The following is a 23,667-nucleotide window of genomic DNA, read 5'->3' on the forward strand; positions in this document are numbered from 1 at the left end:
CCGGGGGGCCGGGGGGGCCGGGGCGGGGCCCCGCGGGCCGGAGCGCCAATGGGGGCTCACTCCGGCGGCACCGCCCAGCGCGGGCGGGCCCGCGGAGCGGTTCCGGGGCACGCGGCACCGGCCGGGATGAGCTCGGAGCGGGGGAACGTGGCGCGCACGCGGCCCCAGCGCCACCAGAACGCGCGCGCCTTCAAGAACGACAAGTACGATACCAGCGCCCGGTGCAAGGTAGGCGGGGGCGGGCCCGGGCCGGCTCGGGGTTGTCCCGGCGTCAGAAGCCGGCCCTCTGAAACCGCCGGAGCGGTGGGAAGGGTTTCTTGCCAAAGCATGGATAGGTCCTTCTACGGCCACTGAAGCCTTGGCCTGTCCCTGTGAGGTCTGCTATCATGTCCTGAAAGGCGTCGGGATTGCAAACAAAGTCACGCGGCAGTGGATACCGAGGTACCGTTTTGCTGATGGAGATACCGGGTCCGCCCACACCAGACACAGTCCTGCTAAGGGAGAATCGTTACAAGACATTTCAGTCAGTTGTCACTGAGCAAATGTGTAGTGTGAAACTTAAATCATACTTATGACCTGAAAGGACCTAGTTAAGCCAAAGAATTATTAAGAGGAAGACTGAAATAAAGCACTTACATTTGTGCAATGAGTGCAGTAATTAAATGTACCATGGCGCATTATCCATATGTCTTCTTGAAAGGTGTTTGGTCTTCTCAAGGTTTGGGACTAGTGGTCATAACTCAGGCATCTTGATGTATTGAGAGTTTAGTTTGAACATCTTCCCCCCATCACACATATAAATGTCCAGCTTCAATTTGCATACTTTTGAGACAACTTTCATGTGTACTTTAATTTCTTTTAAAAAAAGAGGGGCTCTTCTGATTAGTTAGATAGAAAGGTGCCTTCAGCTAGTCTATTGGCACTTCTGCTACTAATGTTATCATCTTCACTGTTATTTCAGAGGACTCTTGTCTTTTTTGGTTCTAAGGAAGGGAAGGGAAATGGTCTACAATATATTCTTGAAACATGCTCTGTGCTTGTAGTTTTGGTAACATAATACTGGGAAAGGGTTGAAGAACACGCAGTGTGTCTGAGCCGTAACACCACCAAAGTGGGATGTTTCATCTTGCAGGCTAAACTGAGAAGGTGAATAAGACAAAAGAGAAGATGAACAATCTAGGAGAGCTCATCTGATGCTATTTCTGTCATATCAATATCCGTTTAACTGAACCTGCTTGGGTTGTCAAAAAGAGCTGGGAGGAGGGGAACATAGTAGTAAGTTAAAGCCTTGATGCCAAAGAGGGAGGTTTGGGCTTTTTCTGAGTTTGTTTTGGTTGGTTTTTTAGTTGTTGTAGGACTGGTTCTGCCCCTTGAACAGGCTGCTTTCCTAGGAGTCTAAGCAGTGACAATATTATTTGTTGTGTGAGTCACTGCATGACCTCTGATAGGAGAGTATTTTCTGTCTGGGTACAAACATACACACACAAAAATATCCTAGAGAGTTGGTCTATCAGAAAAGTTTTCAAAGAGAAGCTGAATCCTGGTATCAGTTTTGTAACTGAAATAATCACTTTAATACCTACATGGCTGTTTTTCTGTTTTTCTTCTCTTGAAAAATATTTTATGTCCTGTAGAACTGGCTACACCATATCATGCACTCAAATAATTATATATATTTTTTAATGTAGCCAGGGTTTGCTGTGGACATCTACTTGTCTCTTTTTTCTTTCCATTTCAAGTAAATGATTTCTCTTCTCTCTATGCCTGCCAGTTCATGGAGAGGGCTGAGCGTGTGGAAGAAGCATCCTGAAGAACGCACTTCCTATTCTGGGGTTAGATAATGTGTGGTAAGGGGAAGGATACGTTCCTTTTTCTTGTGGCATTCTGTCATGTAAAAATTCAAGTCCTAAGGTATCGTCATATTTTTGGCATGATATTCCCCAATTTAGTGTTCCCACTGAAACTCTAAACCATGCACCACTCACTCACTCACTCACCCCTCCCCCTGCCTCTCTCCCTGAATAGCCCTGGAGAGGAGAATTGGAGGCACAAAAGGCAAAGATCACAGGTTCAAATAGGGACAATTTACTGGAAAGAACAAATGAAATAAGAAAATGAACAGTAACAGCAACAAAGCGATGACAGTGTAGAAGAGATGATTCACACACAAGTGCTCACTGTGTGGGACCGATGGCCTGGTGGTACCAGACCACACCATGCTGTGTCACCTGGAAGGGACCCCTACCCCCATTTCTGGAAAATGATGTAAGGTGGTGTAGAGTAACCTTTATGTCCTAGCCCTGACCCTCCTGGATCCTGGAAAAATTAACCCTGGCTTGGCCAGAACCAGGACAGGGATACACAGGGGTCATTATAATGATGACTAGCCCCATTTGTGCTGTTTGTGAAATTTGTAAAGAAGTTAGACTAGCAAAGATAAAGTGGTGATCAATGTCATTGTTTAGATATGGACTATGTTAAATGATGACAGTTTTGTATCTCTGTCTTTTGTACTCCTGGATGATCAGATGTGTCATGGATGTTCAAGGTGTGATGAGGAAAAGGAAGAAATAGTAGAAATTCTATCACAGGACTGATACAGGTGTGGGGCTTACTCCTTTCTACCTCTCATTAGCTCAGTAGATCAAAAGAATGCTTAAATCTCCTCAAAGAGAGTGGCTCTCCTGTAAATCACTGTTAGACATATGGGGGTATTTGTATTTGCCCTGTCTACTGTTGTACACTCTCCAATGCAATACTATCTTGAAAGGCTGCAAAATGCTTATCAGCTTAAAATTTGGATCCTGCTGCTATTGTGCACTGCATTAGCAATGTTGATTATTTACTACAAGAGCTTCAGGTTGTACAGTGGGTGGAGTTGAGGTAGTTAATTATGGTGTTATTGCTGTTTCTCTCAGTGAAACAGTGCAGAGAAAATTGATCTAACAGTATTTTGACTTTTCTCTGCTGGCAGTCATTATCCAGTTGGTTTGTGGTTTTTTGAAATGTTTTATGCTCTTTATCTGACACTGACCGTGTCATCCATTTTCTAATCTTAAAGGCTACAGATCTGATTACTTGCAGAACATGCTAGAAGATCCATCTCTCTTTCCTCTAATGATCAGTCTTTACTACAACATTACCACAGCATAGCTCTGAGATAGGCTTGTTGAGGTGAAACATCCTTGCAACAAAGTACCATGCCTCTCTACTGTATTTGGAAAGCAGCCTACAACAATGCTGGAAAAGTTTGCGTCTTAGGATGACCTGAAGAAGGAATAGCCAGGACAGGGTAAGACACTGTCTTGTTAGTTATTGAATCTTGGAATTTGTTGATGGGTGTTTGCATTACATGGTATATTCCAGAATAGCTCTTTGCAGCACCAAGCTGAGGACTATACATTATGTTGTATGAATATACATTTTATGTAAAGTATATTACATAAGTCATCATGGAAGCTGCAGTAATTCTAGAAATGAAAGCAAATATCATTCAATGAGAACATTTAGAATTCCATACTAATAAGATGGTAAACCACAAAGTGATTCACATTTACACTAAAATTACTGATTTGTTTCTCCGTTTCTTTATTTTCATTAAGTACACCCAAGATGATAATCCACATTTCCCTAAATTTCAGGGGTTATTAACTGTGAACCTCAGCTTTACCACAGTGTTGATGTCAGTTACTTTTTCAGCTGGGTGCCTGAATAAATCACTTGTTTTAGTGGAAACACTGGTTGAGACTGTGGGAAAACACTAGGAACAGAACAGCTGAATATAGAGCTTGAACGCTGAGTCAATAATCATGTTTTGAAGCACAGAAGGGAGATAAAGATAAACCGGTGGCCAACTGGAATTGTTAGATAACCATATTGCAGTTTTTTTAGATTATGTTCTTGCTGCAGCATAGAGTAGCTTGGTAGGCTGAAGTCTGCTCTCTAGCCACTCCTGTTACTCTGGGTTCAGAAGTACATTCAGTCTTGGGTTGTAATCTTTCATGTAGGGAAAATAGCAAATATAACATCTGCTCTGGACTCTAACCCAACTCTGGAGGTGGGGCAGAGAGTGAGAGAAAGAAGTGTGCGTAGGTGCAGGAGATGTGTCTGGTGTGTGTGTGTTTATGTGTCTTTGTGTATTTTCCATTCTTTCTGGGGGAGATGGTGAGAGTCCTTTCAGTGCTCTCTTAAATGCTATCCATATGTTGCTTAAATTTTGAAACAGACTTGATGAGAAAATATCTGTAGAAAAAGGAATTTCAAGTAATACTGATACAATATGTGAGCAAGTGAAGCTCTTGGGGGGGACAATTTCAGCCTGTGAAATGTGTATTAGAACCCTGAAATTTGGCATCTGGTAGCTCAGTTTCGTATTTGTCCATTTGCACTGACCTTCTGTAGCTGCTTTACAGTCATGTGCTGGAGATCCTGTGGAGTTTTGTTTTTCTGAGAAGTTAGTTGTTCAGAAATCCTGCATTCGTCCATGTGCTGCATTCATCCATGTGCTGCATTCATCCTTGCTGATTGAAGCAGTGTCACCTGTGTTTCTGTTTCTAAACAAGGAAGTTTATGTGTGGCATTAACATTACACTCATTTACAGCAGAATAGACCACTGATATGTGCTCAGTAGCAGGAATCTGCTTTCAATAGAGGAAATCAAAATACCCATAGGTTCACATGTAATTAGAAGCTTACAAACAGATGGCGAAGCTTCTTTGAAGCCCTGTCATTACATCTTGCCTGTGAGCATTTTATGCTAGTTTTAGTTAGGGATTATTTTGTGTGCCAAGTTAGTAGGTGTAGGTGCATTCATTTGCTTTAATACATTCTGAACTGCTTTTGGCAGGTTGTTAGGTGATTTAATATTGGGTTACATGGGCAGAGGATGTTGGTATAGTGTGCACATGAAATATTTTGTGGCTTCATACTTTAAGACTGTTTAGATATGTTTGTATTGCATAACTGTAATTTCCCTGGAGCATGTATAGACATGATGTAAGCACTGGATGAGTTGCACTTGTCCTTGGAGCAAAGTACACTAAAGAAAAGAGAGAGCTATTGACTAAATGAGCATAAAGAAAACCCCAGAGAAACTGCTGCTACAGCAACGTAATATAACATGGTGGAGTTGTTTTCACACCAAGAAGTTAATTTCAGACCACAAGCACTACCTCCTATTTGTGTGTGAGGGCCTGACTACCTGCAGAAAAGGTGGTTAGAAAAGTTGGAAAAGAATAATGAAGTTTACAACCCTTGTTCAGGTCTTTGTGTGGGTTGTTGGGTTTTTTTATACCCTTAAGGGAAAGCAAGCTATTAAATGGGCAAAAGGAAGAAAATATGAGTATGTGAAAGTTTGAGCACTATAGAAAATATATTAAAAAGTAAGTTTTAATAGGAAAAGTAAGCACCGGAGAGGTTTCTTTTATTTTACTAGTGACTTCCCCATTCTGACTGGGAACTGAGAAACAAGAAAAGTTTGTCTTCCAGTTTATTACGAGAACTTCTCTCACATATTTTTTAGCAATTTCAAAAATCTGAAAAAACAGATTATTCAAGTCTTCCATTAGGGACAGTTTTCTTTACTTCTTCAACTCTGCATTGCTTTTGAAAGTGGTATGTTACGGGGTTTTTTGGCCAGAGGAAATGCTGAATTAAGTGTAAAAAGCCACAGTAAATTAGAAACTTGTTCTAGTAATAGTACCATTTAAATATCATGCTTTTTTTTTTTTTCCTGAGCAAAATAAATCTAAAAGACAAACACAAGTTAAACTCTGTAACTGCTTTCTTTACATCAATCCATCATTCTCTATTGCCTTTCTAAACCAACTGCCTGATAGGGTTGTAGAGTTGTAGTCTCTCTTGTATTCAGCTGTGCTGAGCCAATGATTAATGACAACGCCCTGTATTGAAGTATCAAAATTGAATAAAAAGTACAGGAAATTGCTGAAGAGGAAGAAGATGCTGTATGTGTGCCCCTTAGAAGGAGAAAATTAGAACTTCAAAGCTGTTGTCTTTTTTCCAGTTTGTGACCTTCTGAGCAGATGCAATGTGATTTCTTCATGAGTAGCTGTGTAAGATTTGTGGTCTTATCATGTTGAAAAGTCCAGGCATCTTTATCCCTGGATCAGGATGCTTAATGTGATTTTTGACACACATAAATGTGATTATAGAATCATATAATGGTTTGAGTTGAAAGGGACCTTAAAGATTGTCTAGTTCCACCCCCCCTGTCATAAGCAGAGACACCTTCCTCTAGACCCGGTTGCTCAGAGCCCCATCCAGCCTGGTCTTGAGCACTGCCAGGGGTGGGCCATCCTCAGCTTTTCTGGTCAACCTGTTCCAGTGCCTCACCACTCTCACAGTAAAGAATTTCTTCCTAAGATCTGATTTAAACCTACCCTTTCAGTTTTAAGCCATCCCCCCTTGTCTTGTCACTACATCCTCTTGTAAAAGTCCCTCTCCCACTCTCCTGTAGCCCCCTTCAGGTACTGGGGGGTGCTCTAAGGTCCCCATTCTCTTCTCCAGGCTGAACAGCCCCAGCTCTCAGCCTGCCTTCATAGGAGAGGTGCTCTAGTCCTGTGATCTGCTTAGTGGCCCTCCTTTGGACTTGTTCCGACATGTCCATGTCTTTCTTGTCTTGGGGATCCCAGAGCTGAATGCCTATGTGGTGTCTCACAAGAGCAATGTGAATGGGCAGAATCTCCTCCCTTGCCTTGCTGGCTGACTTTGTGGGCTGCAAATGCACACTGCTGGCTCATGTTGAGCTTCTCATCCACCAACACCCACAAAGTCCTTTCCCTCAGAGTACTCCCTGTCCATTCTCCACCCACCATATATTTGTGCTTGGCATTGCCACAACCCAGGTGCAGGACCCTGCACTTGGCCTTGTTGAACTTCATGAGATTTGTACAGGTCCACCTCTCAAACCTGTCCAGGTCCCTCTGTATGGCATCCCTTCCCTTCAATGTGTTGACCACATCATACAGGTTGGTGTCACTGGCAAACTTGCTGAGGGTACACACTCAATCCCACTGGCTTAATGCCTTCTCCATGTCCTATGTAACCAGGTCTTTGGTATCCTGAATCCCTCCTGAGAGGACCCATGTTTTCCTGAGTCTATCTTTTATCACCAATGTACCTAAAGAACCTTTTATTTCTTACCCTTGGTGTCCTTTGCCAGATTTATTTTGCCAGTACTTAACTTTCCTAACCATCTCCCTGGCTCTTTGGACGATTTCTGTGTATTCCTCCCAGGGTACTTTTCCCTGCTTGCACCCTCTGTAAGCTACCTGTTTAAGGTTCTCCAGGGAGCTCATCCATGTTCATCCATGCAGGCATCTTGGTTTTCTTTCTTGATTTCCTCTTTGTAGGGATGCATTGCACTTGAACCTGAAGGAGACAGCCCTTCAATATCATCCAGCTCTCTTGGGCCACTCTTCCCTCCAGGGTCCTATCCCATGGCACTCTACTGAGGAGATCCTTGAAGATGCCAAAGTCTGCCCTCTTTTAGTCCAGGGTAGTGATCTTCTTCCCACACTCCTCACTGCCCCAAGGACCTTAAAATCTGCCACTTCATGATCACTGCAGCCCAGGCTGCTCTTGAGCTTCACGTTCACCAGCCCCTCCTTGTTGGTGAGAGCAAGGTCCAGCACAGCACCTCTCCTTGTTGGCTCTTCTATCACTTGGAGTAGCCAGTTGTCATCAGCGTATGCTAGGAACCTCCAGGATTGCCTATGCCCTGCTGTAGTGCCCCTTCATCTTTGGCATCTTTGGCTTTTGGGATGGTCAGTGTTTCAGTTTGACTGAAAAAAGAAAAAGAAGAAAAAAGAAATGCATCACTGTGTGATCATTGTGTATTCTGGAGCCAGATGGTAAGAGTATTGGGATGGGGAAGAGCTTTATAAAGCTCCACTAATAATAACTATGCGTATTTCCTTGTTTCATAGCAAATATTTAGCAGAATTTGTAATAGGCTGCCTGTTTGATGAACTTTGCATTTGCTTCAGATGAGAGGTTTCTGAAGTAGTTCCTATTTCATTCTTCTGCACTGGGAGTGCCACATGCAGTCCTGAGCATGGCCTCTTGCATTCCAAGTGCTTTAGGCATTGCTGAGCCTGCCCCTGCATCACAAAGTGTCTCCTGACCCCAGCCCCAGCCAAGGACGCTGTCTTCATCCAGGAAGCTACCTGCTTCTTTGGAAAGACAACCATCTGCCTTCAGCTTAAGCTACTGCAGTCTTTTGGCATTCACTGGGTTCTGCCTTAGCAAAACTGAAAATAGCTGTGTTAATAAATGTATCCCCACCTGGAGAAACAAATTACAGTGTTTGTATCTTACTCCCCTCCTGCATTACCAGTCGATGCAAGTCAGGCAAGTGAGGGGGAGCGCTGGGAAGTTCTGGCTAGTTTACCAGTTGCTAGAAGCTTATGTGGGCTATACCGCTTGGAGTCGTACTCCGTGCTGGTCAAGCACTGAAAAGAAGGCTTATCTTTGAACTGCATGAGTTTTGAAAGACTGAGCACAGGCACTGCTCACAGCAGTTTGAATTGCAAGATATTGATTTATGACATATTGAATTGCTTTTAACAGATATCTGCTGAGAACTTACCAATGATTTTCTTATCTCAGAAATTTTGCGCATTAACAAATTGCTTGTATTTTTTTGAAAATATATTTGTAATGCATCAGAACCACAGCTTTCTGTATTGAATATTCACGCAGTATGCAAAACCTTGTTTGGTTGGTTTCCTAATATGCCAAGTCTGCATTTGATTATTTAGAAAACAGCCAGAAAGCACCGCACCTTCAGTTAACCATACCATGGGAAAACTCGTACTGGATGTGTAAGTTTAATAAAAAAGGAGATAATGGAACACAAGTCTCAGAGTATAGTTTCACTTGAAAGTAGCATTTCCTCTGCCGTATACATTTTTTGGAATATAATAAGATACTGTATTTTTAAAGCTTGGCTTGCTTTTTTTTTGTCTTCTGAATTGAAGTAGAGCTTTGTGGAGTAGTAGGAAGCTCTTGTTGTAAAGTAAAACCCACTGTTGGGGTTTTAGTTTAGTCTTAGGTTTTCCTGTTAAAGGAATTTTCTCCCATATGCATGTTGCTAGGGGACAAATAGCTGTACTTAAGAAAGACAAAAAGGGGAGTGGGGCGGGCCTGGCTACTCCTTTGTCTACACCTGGGTGTGGGGACAGTTCGCTCTGAGCGTCCGGAGAAAGAAGCTGCAGAGAAAGGAGCTGCTGCTGCTTTCTTTTTGGCCGTTCTTTCTTCCTGCTGGAAGCAACGCCGGGACCCCAAAAGCCGCTTTCCCTGCCCTGCTGGAGACCGAGCTGTGGCTGCCCTGCTCCACTGCTGCTTCGAGCTTTCGCTACGCTGTAGCCCTGCTCACCCTGCCTGCCTGGGCCTCCGTGGTTTTTCCCATCTGGATACATCTCGCCTGCCACCCGGGATTTGTGTTCGTCCCTGCCATTCCAGCCTGCTGTTCCTGAGAGTCCGGGATCAGCTGCCCAGGGGTTTGTGAAGCCTTTGTTCCATCCCTTCCCGGGATCCCAGGGCACCGGTGCCGCGTGCTCCCCGAGCTCGCTCCGGAGCGCCCCCTGCAGCCGCGGGGGAACCATCGCACCTGCCCTGCTCACCGGGAGCCGCCAGCGCCCCTGCCGGCTGCGAGCGGAACTGCACCCGAGGGGAAATAGCCTGACAGCCGAGAAGGCTGGGACTGGGTTTGTGATTGCTGTTACTGCCAGAGTTGTTGTTGTTTTGTTTGACTGGTTATATACATATATATATATATAGTAAAGAACTGTTATTCCTATTTCCCACATCTTTGCCTAAAGGCCCTTGATTTCAAAATATAATAACTTGGAGGGAAAAGGGGTTATATCTGCCACTTCAAGGGGGGCCTCTGCCTTCCTTAGCAGACACCTGTCTTTCAAAACCGAGACAGATCTTGGCGCCCAATGTGGGGCCTGAGGGCATTAAGAGATAGAGGTGAAAAAGGAATAACAGTTCCTCGATAACTTTATTTTGTGTGCTGGATATTGGAACCTTGTTAGGCAGCACTATGTGGTCTAGTTTACCCTGGTTTGGGTGGCATGTAGCCGTGGCTATATTCTTCCCCTTTGCAGCTCCTTACTTGAATATGGGTCCTCTGACTAAGGCTACCATTGCTGTTATCCAGCTTGCGTTATGGGTCGAGAAGGTGAGGAATTCATGGGTTTTTAACTTCCTCCGGAATGTGGGCACATGGATAAACAGCTATCACACACTGAGCACATGTTTTTGGGGTTATGTTAACAATGGTACCTTCTGTGAGGAAATGACACCAGGGGAAGTTTTCTCCCAACCCCTCAACCAGTTCTTTGGGCCCACCCCATCAATTTTCGAAGGGTTTAAATTCCCTCTGAATACTAACCATCTGCTGCTGATAGGCCTACTCTATTTAGCATTCAAGGATAAGTTGAGATTGGCTTGGATATCTACCCGGACACCAGCCCCAGAGACTAGAGATCCTGCCCCAGAACCTGACATGGCCCCAGAGAGTAGAGTTCCTACCCCAGAGCCTGATCCTGCCCCAGAGCCTGACACGGCCCCAGACACTAGAGATCCTACCCCAGAGCCAGAGCCTGCCACAGCCCCAGACACTAGAGATCCCGCCCCACAGACTGATACTGCCCAACAGTCCACCTCAGAAATGGACTACCCAAACTGGGTGGGGGTACTGGCAAAAGGGATGCAGGAGATGTGCCAAGAGATGGGTCAGGTGCGCCAGGGGATATGCCAGGAGATGGGTCAGGTGCGCCAGGGGATATGCCAGGAGATGGGTCAGGTGCGCCAGGAGATATGCCAGGAGATGGGCCAGGTGCGCAAGGAGATGTGCCAGGAGATGGGCCAGGTGCGCCAGGAGATATGCCAATTGCTAAGGGAATACACCTCCTCAGCTAGTGAAAAACCCTCTCCCTGCCCCAAAGAGGGTGAGTCCGATGGTGCAGCAGTGGAACCCACGGATGTTACAACCGTCCAGGCTTCAGCTGAACCACAAGGACAACCACAGCCAGCAGCAGTCGCCCCTGTGCAAAGGAGGAAGTATAAGACCAAATCAGTACGACCAGTTAATGATGATGGGCAACCAGGGCCCTCACAACCAGCAGGAGAGCCAGAGCCAGAAGTCATCACTGAGTCCCTGTCGCACGACAGTCTCCGTGCTATGCGAAACGACATTGTGCGAAGGGGGCGTGAGCCTTATACCACCTGGCTGCTTCGGGTTTGGGACCTTATGGGCACAAGTGTGCAACTGGATAGTGGTGAGGCAAGGTATCTGGGATCGTTGACCCAGGACCCAGGTGTGGACCAGATATTTGTGAGGGAGCCAGGGCCTCTCTCTCTTTGGGAGCGGCTCTTAATGAGTGTGAGAGAAAGGTTCATTCACAAAGAAAGAATGCAGGAGTATCATCATAGAATGCAGTGGAAGACACTCGAGCAAGGGATCCAACAGCTAAGAGAGGTGGCAATATTAGAGGTACTCTTTGGGAAGGATGGACAGCATGATAATGACCCCGATAAGGTCAGGTGCACAGGACAGATGATGTGGAACCTGGCAAGGCTAGGGCCATCGCAATACACCACCTTCATTGCAACGATTGATGCTGACAATACCCGAGAAACAGTGGGCTCCGTTGCCAACAGGCTCAGGCATTATGACAGCATGATCAATGGCCCGCTGAAAGCTCATGTCTCTGCTGTGGTCCAGGACCTCAAAGAGGAGATGAGGGAGGAGATGAGGAGGGTCAGTGTGGCACCAGTGCGAGTCACAGGCCCCCAAGTCAGAGCCCGTCGTCCCCCTGCTAGAGAGAGAGGGTACACCCCACGAGCTGAGCTGTGGTTTTTCCTGTGTGAGCATGGGGAAGACATGAGAAGGTGGGATGGGAAACCCACCTCTGCCCTGGCAGCGCGGGTGCGTGAACTCAGGGAGGGAGGCACTAACCGAGGGGGTTCCGCTAAGGTGAAGGTAGCCTCAGCCTCCCGTGACCGAGCTGCCAGGTATTACAGAAGGGAGGATGATATATCGGATCCCCTTGAAGGTACCTCGAGCATGTACGCCCAGGGAAAGAACGATAACCAGGGCTAGAGGGGCCCTGCCTCTAGCCAGGAAGAGGCACGGGAGAACCGAGTTTTCTGGACGGTGTAGATCCGATGGCCTGGCACATCAGAGCCACAAAAATATGATGCATTGGTTGATACTGGGGCACAGTGTACTTTAATGCCATCGGGACATGTGGGGGCAGAACCTGTATCCATCGCTGGGGTGACCGAGGGATCACAGCAGTTGACCCTTTTGGAAGCTGAGGTGAGCCTGACTGGGAAGGAGTGGCAAAAGCATCCGATTGTGACCGGCCCAGAGGCCCCGTGTATTCTGGGCATAGACTTCTTCCGGAATGGCTACTACAAAGACCCAAAAGGACTCAGGTGGGCATTTGGGATTGCTGCTGTGGAGGCAGAGGGCATTAGGCAATTGAACACCCTGCCCGGACTATCTGAGAATCCTTCTGCAGTTGGGCTCCTGAAAGTGGAAGAGCAACGAGTGCCAGTTGCCACCTCGACAGTGCACCGCCGGCAGTATCGGACAAATCGAGATGCTGTGATCCCCATCCACAAGATGATCCGCGAGCTGGAGAGTCAAGGGGTGGTCAACAAGACCCACTCACCCTTCAACAGCCCCATCTGGCCTGTGCGCAAGTCTGACGGGGAATGGAGATTGACTGTGGACTATCGTGCCCTGAATGAAGTGACTCCACCGTTGAGCGCTGCCGTGCCAGACATGTTGGAGCTCCAGTACGAGCTGGAGTCCAAAGCAGCGAAGTGGTACGCCACTATTGACATTGCCAATGCATTCTTCTCCATTCCTCTGGCAGCAGAGTGCAGGCCTCAGTTTGCCTTCACCTGGAGGGGCGTGCAGTACACCTGGAACCGACTGCCCCAGGGGTGGAAGCACAGTCCCACCATCTGTCATGGACTGATCCAGACTGCACTAGAAAAGAGTGAGGCTCCAGAACATCTGCAGTACATTGATGACATCATTGTGTGGGGGAACACTGCAACCGAAGTGTTTGAGAAAGGAGAGAGAATAATTCAAATTCTCCTGCAAGCTGGTTTTGCCATCAAGAAGAGCAAGGTCAAGGGACCTGCCCGAGAGATCCAGTTCCTGGGAGTAAAGTGGCAAGATGGACGACGTCAGATTCCCACTGAGGTCATCAATAAGATCACAGCAATGTCTCCGCCGACCAACAAGAAGGAAACACAAGCTTTCCTAGGTGCTATAGGTTTCTGGAGGATGCACATTCCCGAGTACAGCCAGATCGTGAGTCCTCTCTACCTGGTTACCCGCAAGAAGAATGATTTCCACTGGGGCCCTGAACAGCAGCAAGCCTTCGCCCAGATCAAACAGGAAATTGCTCACGCCGTAGCCCTTGGCCCAGTCAGGACAGGACCAGAGGTGAAGAACGTGCTCTACTCTGCAGCTGGGAACAATGGTCTGTCCTGGAGCCTCTGGCAGAAGGTGCCTGGTGAGACTCGGGGCCGACCACTGGGATTCTGGAGCCGAAGCTACAGAGGGTCTGAAGCCAACTACACTCCCACCGAGAAGGAAATCCTGGCAGCTTATGAAGGAGTCCAGGCTGCCTCAGAAGTAATCGGCACAGAGGCACAACTCCTCCTGGCACCCCGACTACCGGTGCTGGGGTGGATGTTCAGAGGAAAGGTTCCCTCCACGCATCACGCCACCGACGCTACTTGGAGCAAATGGATTGCCCTCATCACGCAGCGCGCCCGAATTGGAAACCCAAGTCGTCCTGGGATCTTGGAAATAATTACAAACTGGCCAGAAGGTGAGACTTTTGGGTTATCTTCTGAAGAAGAAGAGGAGCAGGTGACACGTGCCGAAGAAGCCCCACCATATAACGAGCTACCAGAGAGTGAAAGACAATACGCCCTCTTCACTGATGGCTCCTGCCGAATTGTAGGCGCTAGCCGGAAATGGAAAGCCGCTGTATGGAGCCCCACACGACAAGTTGCACAGGCCACTGAAGGAGAAGGTGGATCGAGCCAATTTGCTGAGCTCAAAGCTGTCCAATTAGCTCTGGACATAGCTGAAAGAGAGAAGTGGCCAAAGCTCTACCTCTACACCGATTCATGGATGGTAGCCAATGCTCTGTGGGGTTGGCTGGAAAGGTGGAAGAAGGCAAACTGGCAGCGCAGAGGAAAACCAATCTGGGCTGCTGAAGAGTGGAAAGACATTGCCACTCGGGTAGAGAAGCTATCCGTGAAGGTCCGTCATGTAGATGCTCACATCCCCAAGAGCCGGGCTAATGAAGAACATCGTAACAACAAACAGGTAGATCAGGCTGCGAAAATAGAGGTGTCCCAGATAGACTTGGATTGGCAACATAAAGGAGAACTGTTCCTAGCTCGATGGGCCCATGATGCCTCAGGCCATCAGGGCAGAGATGCCACCTATAAGTGGGCACGAGACCGAGGGGTGGATCTAACCATGGACAGTATCTCCCAGGTTATCCATGACTGTGAGACATGCGCTGCGATCAAGCAGGCCAAGCGGGTGAAGCCCCTGTGGTATGGCGGGCGATGGTCCAAATACAAGTATGGGGAGGCCTGGCAGATTGATTACATCACACTGCCTCAAACCCGCCAAGGCAAGCGCTATGTGCTCACAATGGTAGAAGCCACCACTGGGTGGCTGGAGACCTACCCTGTGCCTCATGCTACTGCCCCGAACACCATCCTGGGCCTGGAAAAGCAAGTCCTTTGGAGGCATGGCACCCCTGAGAGAATCGAGTCTGACAATGGGACTCATTTCAAGAACAGCCTTATAAACACCTGGGCTAGAGAACATGGCATTGAGTGGGTGTACCACATCCCTTACCATGCACCAGCAGCTGGGAAGGTTGAGCGGTGTAATGGACTGCTTAAAACCACCTTGAAGGCACTGGGTGGGGGGACTTTCAAAAACTGGGAGATGCATTTAGCAAGAGCCACCTGGTTAGTTAACACTCGAGGTTCCACCAGCCGAGCAGGCCCTGCCCAATCTGAACCCCTACAAACAACAGACGGGGATAAGGTTCCAGTGGTGCACATGAGAGGTATGCTTGGAAAAACTGTTTGGGTAAAGTCTGCCTTGAGCAAAGACAAACCCATCCGTGGGGTTGTTTTTGCTCAGGGACCAGGTTGCACCTGGTGGGTGATGCAAAAGGATGGAGAGACCCGATGCTTACCTCAAGAGGACCTTGTTTTAGGGTGAACTACCCATGGCTCTGTACTTGTATCAATATCAGCATGTATATTTGTATATAATTTGGGTAATGCATAGATTTATATGGTTAAAAAAAGTTAAGTTTCATGTAACATGTTAGTATGGGAAAAAATTCGGGGTGGATAATGTTGGGGTTTTAGTTTAGTCTTAGGTTTTCCTGTTAAAGGAATTTTCTCCCATATGCATGTTGCTAGGGGACAAATAGCTGTACTTAAGAAAGACAAAAAGGGGAGTGGGGCGGGCCTGGCTACTCCTTTGTCTACACCTGGGTGTGGGGACAGTTCGCTCTGAGCGTCCGGAGAAAGAAGCTGCAGAGAAAGGAGCTGCTGCTGCTTTCTTTTTGGCCGTTCTTTCTTCCTGCTGGAAGCAACGCCGGGACCCCAAAAGCCGCTTTCCCTGCCCTGCTGGAGACCGAGCTGTGGCTGCCCTGCCCCGCTGCTGCTTCGAGCTTTCGCTACGCTGTAGCCCTGCTCACCCTGCCTGCCTGGGCCTCCGTGGTTTTTCCCATCTGGATACATCTCGTCTGCCACCCGGGATTTGTGTTCGTCCCTGCCATTCCAGCCTGCTGTTCCTGAGAGTCCGGGATCAGCTGCCCAGGGGTTTGTGAAGCCTTTGTTCCATCCCTTCCCGGGATCCCAGGGCACCGGTGCCGCGGGTTTCCCGAGCTCGCTCCGGAGCGCCCCCTGCAGCCGCGGGGGAACCATCGCACCTGCCCTGCTCACCGGGAGCCGCCAGCGCCCCTGCCGGCTGCGAGCGGAACTGCACCCGAGGGGAAAAAGGACTGACAGCCGAGAAGGCTGGCACTGGGTTTGTGATTGCTGTTACTGCCATAGTTGTTGTTGTTTGTTTGACTGGTTATATACATATATATATAGAGTAAAGAACTGTTATTCCTATTTCCCACATCTTTGCCTAAAGGCCCTTGATTTCAAAATATAATAACTTGGAGGGAAAAGGGGTTATATCTGCCACTTCAAGGGGGGCCTCTGCCTTCCTTAGCAGACACCTGTCTTTCAAAACCGAGACAGTCACAAAGGCAGGAAATTACTTCAGAAGATTCTGTATTCATAGAATAACCTTTTTCAGTTTATCTGTGAAAGAATAATATGAACTGTAATCCAGATTAATACAGAATCACTCCTTTTAGGTATGGTAAAAAGTAGACGTGGTTTAAACCACTTTAATAATGCAATGTTGATATGGTAGCCATTTAAAAACTACCTTTAAAAATACATATTTTATTATATGCTTTTTTAAATTGTGAAGTTTATACTTTTAAATTTTTGAATGAATATGAAAATCCATGTGATAGATAACATTACTGCTGGCCTTCTTAGATTGAGAAGAAACAAAATGAGGTTGAGCATACAAGGATGTTGCTTGTTGTTTAAGGTAAGAGTATGGTTTGGTACCACTTCCCATCTGAGAATAACTTCTCTTGTGCAGATACTACTGGCCAGGTGATATTTTATGTTTCTGAGAAAGTTAAACACAAAATGTTGTAGGAGATATTAAGGTAAATTTTTCATTGTCTTGAAAATATACCACGGTTTAAATTACCATTTTAAGGATTTTGTCTTAGGTACAGAAAGCAAAAGTATTTTCCATAAAAGAAGGCTAGGATTAGAGAGAGACTGAATAATTTGACTGCAAGTAGTGTGTGGATTCTACTTCATTGTTATCTGAGAAAAAATCCTGGGACTGTTTAAACTATGTAGTATAGTAATAGCTTCAACAATAGTAAGTTATATGCTAAGTCTTGTAAGGTGTCTTCTTTGGACAAAAACTGTAATTCAGGGCTCATTTCTTCTTAAATCCATTTGGTAAAATGTCTAGAGATGAAAAGAATAAAATACCTACAGTAATCAATTATCAACAATATAACAACATAAAGAACTACTACTGTCAAGAATATTAAAATTATAATAATAATGTTAATGTAGTCTTTAACCTTAAGGTACTCTTTCCATTGAAGAAAATTGCTAGACCTAAATGTATATGAAATGCTTAATGTTAATATCAAGCAAACATATCTATAATACTGTATTAATCATATAGCGGGTGAAAATGCTTTCTAAGCAAGATTATACTCTTTACTGGAGGAAGTCATCAATGTATTTTTATTTTTATTTATTTATTCAGAAAATAAATGCTAAGCTTCATGACGGAGTGTGTCAGCATTGCAAAGGTATCTTGGAGTGGCGAGTAAAATTCAGAAAGTACAAACTACTGACAAAACCTAAAAAATGGTGAGTTAAGATACTTTTTATTAATTGTTGATCATGTCGTTTGTGAGCTTTTGGAAAATATTCTGGCTTTGGAAACTCACAAAAGAAGCTGCTGTTATGCAACATTTTTCAAATTTGGAGTCTGCAATGACTATATAGGCAATGTTAATTTTCTAATTCATAAGTCTTTTGTCTTAAACTTTTGAAGAGAAGACACAGAGGAAAAGCAATTGCTTCCCTCTTTGCTGTTAAAACTGGTTGAACTGTGGACCCATAAGTTTCCACGACCATCAGTGCATCCTCCTGAAGAAAAAGTCAAACCTGAACCTGTTGTAACATGATTATCTAAGTCTTGTTTCAAGTCTGTATTAGAGGGATCTGCACATCTCTTGACTTCTGTACTTCACTAATGTTTGCATTAGTGCAAACATGCATTTCGTTACCTCTTAGCATGTTTGCTCCTTTTCTGTAAGAAACTATGATCCCAAGTAGTGAATGTTGACATTGTTTGCATATGGTTCTGTATTACTTGGTTTTGTATAACTGTATAACAAAGATGATAAATATTTTAACCTATCACAAACATAAAAATTATTTTAGTTTTCTGAGGCAGATGGTCTCTGCTTCCTTCTTATTTGCTCAGCTGCAGAGGTCCTTACCTCCTGTGGTAGCAGACACAGCCAGTGTTTCAGCAACAAAATATTGAACTGAGAGAAACCACAGCTGGGCTGTGGTGCACAATACAGCCACGTTTGTCACAGTAGCTTGCTCAGCATCTCAGTGTTGCTGTCAGTTACAAACTTCTGAAATACTTAGGAACTGCTTGAAGAGGTTCTGCGAATGTGTGTGCAGTTCCCTGAGCTGATGGTGTATTTTATTTTGGTTTTCAGTAGATCAAAAGGGAAGAAGTGTTTATTCATGGTATATTCCCCACTTGTGTAAAATTTTACTTTTTAATATGCAAACATATATGCAACAGGTATTTTGATGTTAGTAATCAGTTTCACCCTTCTGTGTAAAAAATAAATTATTAGGTAGAAGGCTTGCTGAATAAAAAATAAACATTCTGGGTTCTGTGCATCACAGATGAAGCTGGCTTTTGTGGTTTTTTAACTCTTTGTCAAACAACTATGTGCATCCTGGTTTTTTCTGAAAGGGAGGAAAGCAGGCAAAAACCCCATGTAAATCAGAGAAGCATTGGAAGTAGGAAAAGTGACATTGTAGAACAGCAGCTTGTAACAGAATATGTGATGTTCTCCCTCATATTTTTGAACAAGGAAGTTGTGCTTCAGAGCATTCTCGCTTTACAGGTGATGATTTCTTGATTTCAGCAGTGCAGTGGCTGGGTGAGCCACTGTTCTGAAAGGACAAGACTGAAAATTTTTGGCAGATGAAGCTTCTGGGTGAAGTAAAAGCATACTAGACATTAAAAATATGACCATTTTTTAAAAAGAATGAATTCTTTATATTGCAAGAGATGGGAATGGAGGACTTCTCTGTACCTCAACTTATTTTTAGTTTTTTAACATCTTTAAAATTACGAATGTTAAGTAGAACCACAGGTTTTCCCTACTTTATTTCAAGTGATAATTATTAGAAGTTAAACTATTTTTTAAAAGGTATATAAATCTGCCTTGCATTGGTAGTGCCCCTGTTTAGTATGACATGCCAGGGAAGAATTTTGAGGGCATGAGAACCAAGGAAATTACTTTCAAGACAGCAGTGTTACCTGGGGTATATTGTTCTGGGTTATGTTCTCCAGATATACAAGACTTTAGAAACGTCACCGGAATGTTAAGCCATGGCATTTTGGAAATTGCTAGGTCTACAGAGTTTTATCATATTTTTAAAAGGAATAGCCCAAACCCTCTACGTTATTAGGCTGGGTTTGTTGAGAATATTGTTCCATGCAGGCTTGTGTTCGTAGAAAACAAAGTCTAGCACTGACTCAGTTTATAGTCTGAGAAGTTCAAGAGGAAGTCATTGCAGTGTTTGAACTGTAAGCTTTTTATTTGTAAAATCGATGTACTTTTTTATGCCATATGCTACTTTTATCATCAAATGATCAAATCAAAAATGATGCAACTTCTAAAGTAAAAACTACCTACTGAATGGAATGGAAATGTTTCTTTTGTCAAATATAAAAATCTTGATTTAATGTTTCTTCTTCAGTACTCTTTTTAATAATGCTTCCTGAAAAAGGTAAGGGAGGGGATGATTTTGATAGTGCTACTTGATAAAACACCAAGTGTTTCATTTGAAACTGACTTAAAACGTGTTGTTCCTCTTTTGTGGAGTGTGTCTATATTGTATTTGAATGCAGAATGTTTAATAAGTGTCCACAATATTTTTTTAATCATGTTTTCTTTCTCCACAGTGTGAAGTGCCTCCAGAAGACTGTAAAAGATCCTTATCATATTATTTGTCGACCATGTGCTGGTAAACTAGAAATTTGTGCTAAATGTGGGAAACAAGAAGAAATAGTAATTCCGTAAGTAGCTCACAGAGTACATAGTTTCAGTCCTTCAGTGTTTATTCCCCTTGTAATAAACTTTGTTTGGAAACTGCTGAGAAGGTGTTGTGCTTTATGCTATATTCTCAATAATTCCAACAGGAATCAGTGAGAGTCATTTTCCTCACTTTCTTCAGATGAAACTAGAGGTGAAATGATTATTGATGTTAGTGGGGCTGAGCCATAAAAAAGTCCTACTTGGATAAGACATTTTAACACCAAAGGGTAAATTGCATATCTTCCTTAAGAGCAAAGCACTTCAAAACAGCTCTTGGTGTAGAGCATCATAAAATATGCATAAGCCAATTGACTGTTTGCATTTTGTCTGCCACTTGATGATTCAGTTACTAGTGAACAGAAGAACCAAACAAGGACTGATATTGAGCACAGTTAGCACAGTATATTTAGCAAGCTTTTGCCTTTTTTTATTCTTTTACTAGAGTTCTCTCTTTATTGAGCATGATACATAAAACAATAATTTACTAGTTTGTGACAATTGTCCAGCAGTTGCTTACTTGGTCAAGCTGTTCAAATATTTTTCTTTACAGTCTCTTCTGTACTAAATAGTGTACTGCATACTTTTCTGTGTTTTATATCCTTCCTTCCTATTCCGTGTGATGTAACTTTAGGGACTTTTTTGCCCCTCTTCTACTTCTTCCCAACTCCTGCCATCTTCTATCTTATATTGTGATGGAATGTCAGGAGAATATTCTATTTTCTGTCCCATTCTTGTTTAAGTTCCAGAAGTGGGTGGTGATAACATCCCTCTTGCTTTCTACAGGATTGATAAAGGACAAGACAGAACTGAGAGTGAGACTACTGAAAGTGGCCAAGAGAGCAGTAAGTTGAAGGATGAGCTGGAGTCTGATACAAATTTCAGTAGTGCAGACAGTGATGAATATTCTGATGTGCTTGAAGAACGATTTAAAAGTATGAATTTTGAAACAACAGAGATCTAAAAGTTTGTGTTTGTGCAAGAGATGATATGCAATCAAATGTGGTAAACTAGTGTTTGCCTTAAACTGCTCCAAACCCTGATTTGACATCCAAGGTCCTTGTATGGAAATGTTGGCACTGTGTATAAAAATGCTTGTGGGGATTTGTATTAATAAACATTTTTGTGTATTAGGAACAGAATTTCTTTGAAAAGAAATTCTATCTTTAAGCATAGTTATTTATTTCATACATGTAACATCTTCCTGTTTTATGGAATAAAGCCTCTTTGTGTAATTGTGTGAAATTCAATATTATGTGACCATTGGAAGTATTATTGCTACTTGGAAATCTACATCAAAGTCTAGAATAAACACAGCCTTGTCATGAAAAGGAAGAGCTAAACCAGTTTTAGCGGTTTTCTGAAGGAAGTACTTGCAACATTCTGTCAATGAATCTCCAAATGGCGTCTTACCCTTATGCCTGAGGGTTTTTGTTTTTTTTTATTTTCCACAAAAACAGAAACAAGTGTGTAAATGCCATCACCAGTACAGTTCATGAACAGTTAATCCTTATTTACCATGTATGAGTATGCATTACAGATTTGTAATTGTTGTTGCTATCAATGTTTTGTAAAGAACAAGACCTGCAGACTGTTTAGAATTTCTCATAACTAGTCTCACACTTTCTTTTCATTTTCAGAATTCAGAGATTCCTCTGGATCTGATGTCGTTTTCTCTGATTTGAAAATACTTTCATTGTGGAGTGATGCTTATAGTTACTCCCGTCCCAATTTCTATTCCAGTGTTGATTAGGCTGTACAAAGAACTGAAGTTTATGGGATTCAGGATGGTTTGATTTCTTCTGTACTGTCTTCTTCCTCTCTACATTTAACTGACAGTATATGTGTACATTAACCTGTGACATTATGCTATGCCACATCTGCTTTGGTGCTTTCCCTGAATTACAGTAGTGAGCATGGAAAAATTTGATTCTCAAACAATGTTTTTTAAATGCCCTTTGAGGAAATTCAGCTCTGAGATTGTTACCCATCCCTGTCCTGGAATGAAGGAAACACTGAAACTTAATCCTTTGGGTGCACATAGGCACCTGTGTCTGTCCTGTGAAGCTGGAAAACACTGAGAGGTGTTCAGTGGCGGAAAAGGAGGTTGTCAGGTGTGTTCAGAAGTGTGGATCTGAAGGTCATGTTTCACTGACAGGTAAGTCCTCCCAACAGGACAGCAGTGACATCTGACTTAGTGCCACATCTGTCACCCTGCCAGTTGACATCAACAAGGGCGGAGTAAACAAGGAATATCCCACGCACACAGTGCAGATGACCAGGTAGGAGAATAGGTAGAGGGAAGTTAATAAGTAATCTGGATTTAGCTTCAGAAAGGGTCCCTCTGAATGGGAAACCATGACTGTCACCAAAAGTGAACTTGGCTTTTGAAAGTGACATACGTATGGGAAATGTTCTTCCACTTGGAAAAAATTATAATGGCCTAGTCCTTTGTCAAAAGGTGAGAGGAAATCCTGGAATGGTAGGAAAACATGTCATGGAACTGGCAGGAGCTGTACAATGAGAAAATAAGGGGAAGAATTCTCATAGTGGTGACACAACCTGTCAGTACCAGGAGTGAGCAGAGCGACGCAGATAAACGATGTCTTGCAACACAGTACTAAAATGTTTGTACAGAGGGAAAGTCCTCTGCAGTCTTCATGTCACTCCTGATGCTCTGTTCAGAGTTGGTACTAGAGCTGATGAAACTTTGCTGTGGGTGAGCACAGCTGCAGTGGTAGCCGACTGGTGTTAGCGAAGCCTACCTCAAGACAGTTTTTGGTTCTGGCAAGCCTTCTGTCTTTGGTTGTCACTGGCTGAAGGATATACTGCTGGAAATAATTTCTGGAACACCATTTCCAGAGTTGTTGTAAGTCAGCTTACAAAATGGCAGCTTTGCAAGGGAAAAGGAGTTTGCATTTTACTGAAGACACTTCTAACATGAGTAAAAGGAACAGCTGTAATTTTCTTGTTTAATTTTGTCTGAAGTTAGGATATATTTGGAACTGCATTAAGCTGTTATAACTCAGACTATAAGAGTTTCTGAATATCAGGGGTGTGGGGTTTTTGTTTCTTTTTGAGGAACTTATTGAACAGAGGATTATGCAGGGGTAGGACCCCTTTAAATGCTGATCTTGAGTAAAATCATATACAAATGAGAGTATTGTTTAAAAAGAAAGATTAAAAGTCATCAGAAAGATTTTTGAGAAGATCTTCAGGGTAGTCAATTAATGGAATGATTTTTAGAGTTTTTGATTGAGATTTTGAAAGCTTTCTACCCCCTCTTTCACAAATAATAATGAATTTGTATTTGTAAATGTTAAAGGAGAGGAAATAAAAATACCCAGTGCCTGCAGGATATTGAGATGCAGTTTAAATGGTATGACAGATCAAGGGTTTCAGGATTTGGACCTTGCAGTGCCTCACCAAATACATTACTGAAAAAGAAAATGATAGATGTTAATAATTAGTCATGTGAAGAATAATTGATGCATCACAAGTGATGCAGTGATGCTGCCGACAGTTGAGTTCCTGTTACCAGATTGCCCCTTAGGAGTGTCGTTTGTCATGACTCAACACTGAAGTAATGAATGAGATAGTGGT

At 43.9% G+C, this 23,667-nt stretch overlaps 1 protein-coding gene across 1 annotated transcript; it reads left to right on the top strand.

The window, feature by feature from the left end:
• The first annotated feature begins 84 nt into the window (after positions 1–84).
• Positions 85–21,314, top strand: CZH9orf85 (chromosome Z C9orf85 homolog). The gene is made up of 4 exons (XM_048292168.1): positions 85–228; positions 17,472–17,578; positions 19,935–20,048; positions 20,851–21,314. Exons 1-4 carry the CDS (start codon positions 127–129, stop codon positions 21,026–21,028), a joined length of 501 nt encoding a protein of 166 aa, XP_048148125.1. The 5' UTR covers positions 85–126; the 3' UTR covers positions 21,029–21,314.
• Positions 21,315–23,667: the final 2,353 nt, after the last annotated feature.

Source organism: Corvus hawaiiensis, chromosome Z (genome assembly GCF_020740725.1).
Source record: "Corvus hawaiiensis isolate bCorHaw1 chromosome Z, bCorHaw1.pri.cur, whole genome shotgun sequence".
NCBI classification, from domain to species: Eukaryota; Metazoa; Chordata; class Aves; order Passeriformes; family Corvidae; genus Corvus; species Corvus hawaiiensis.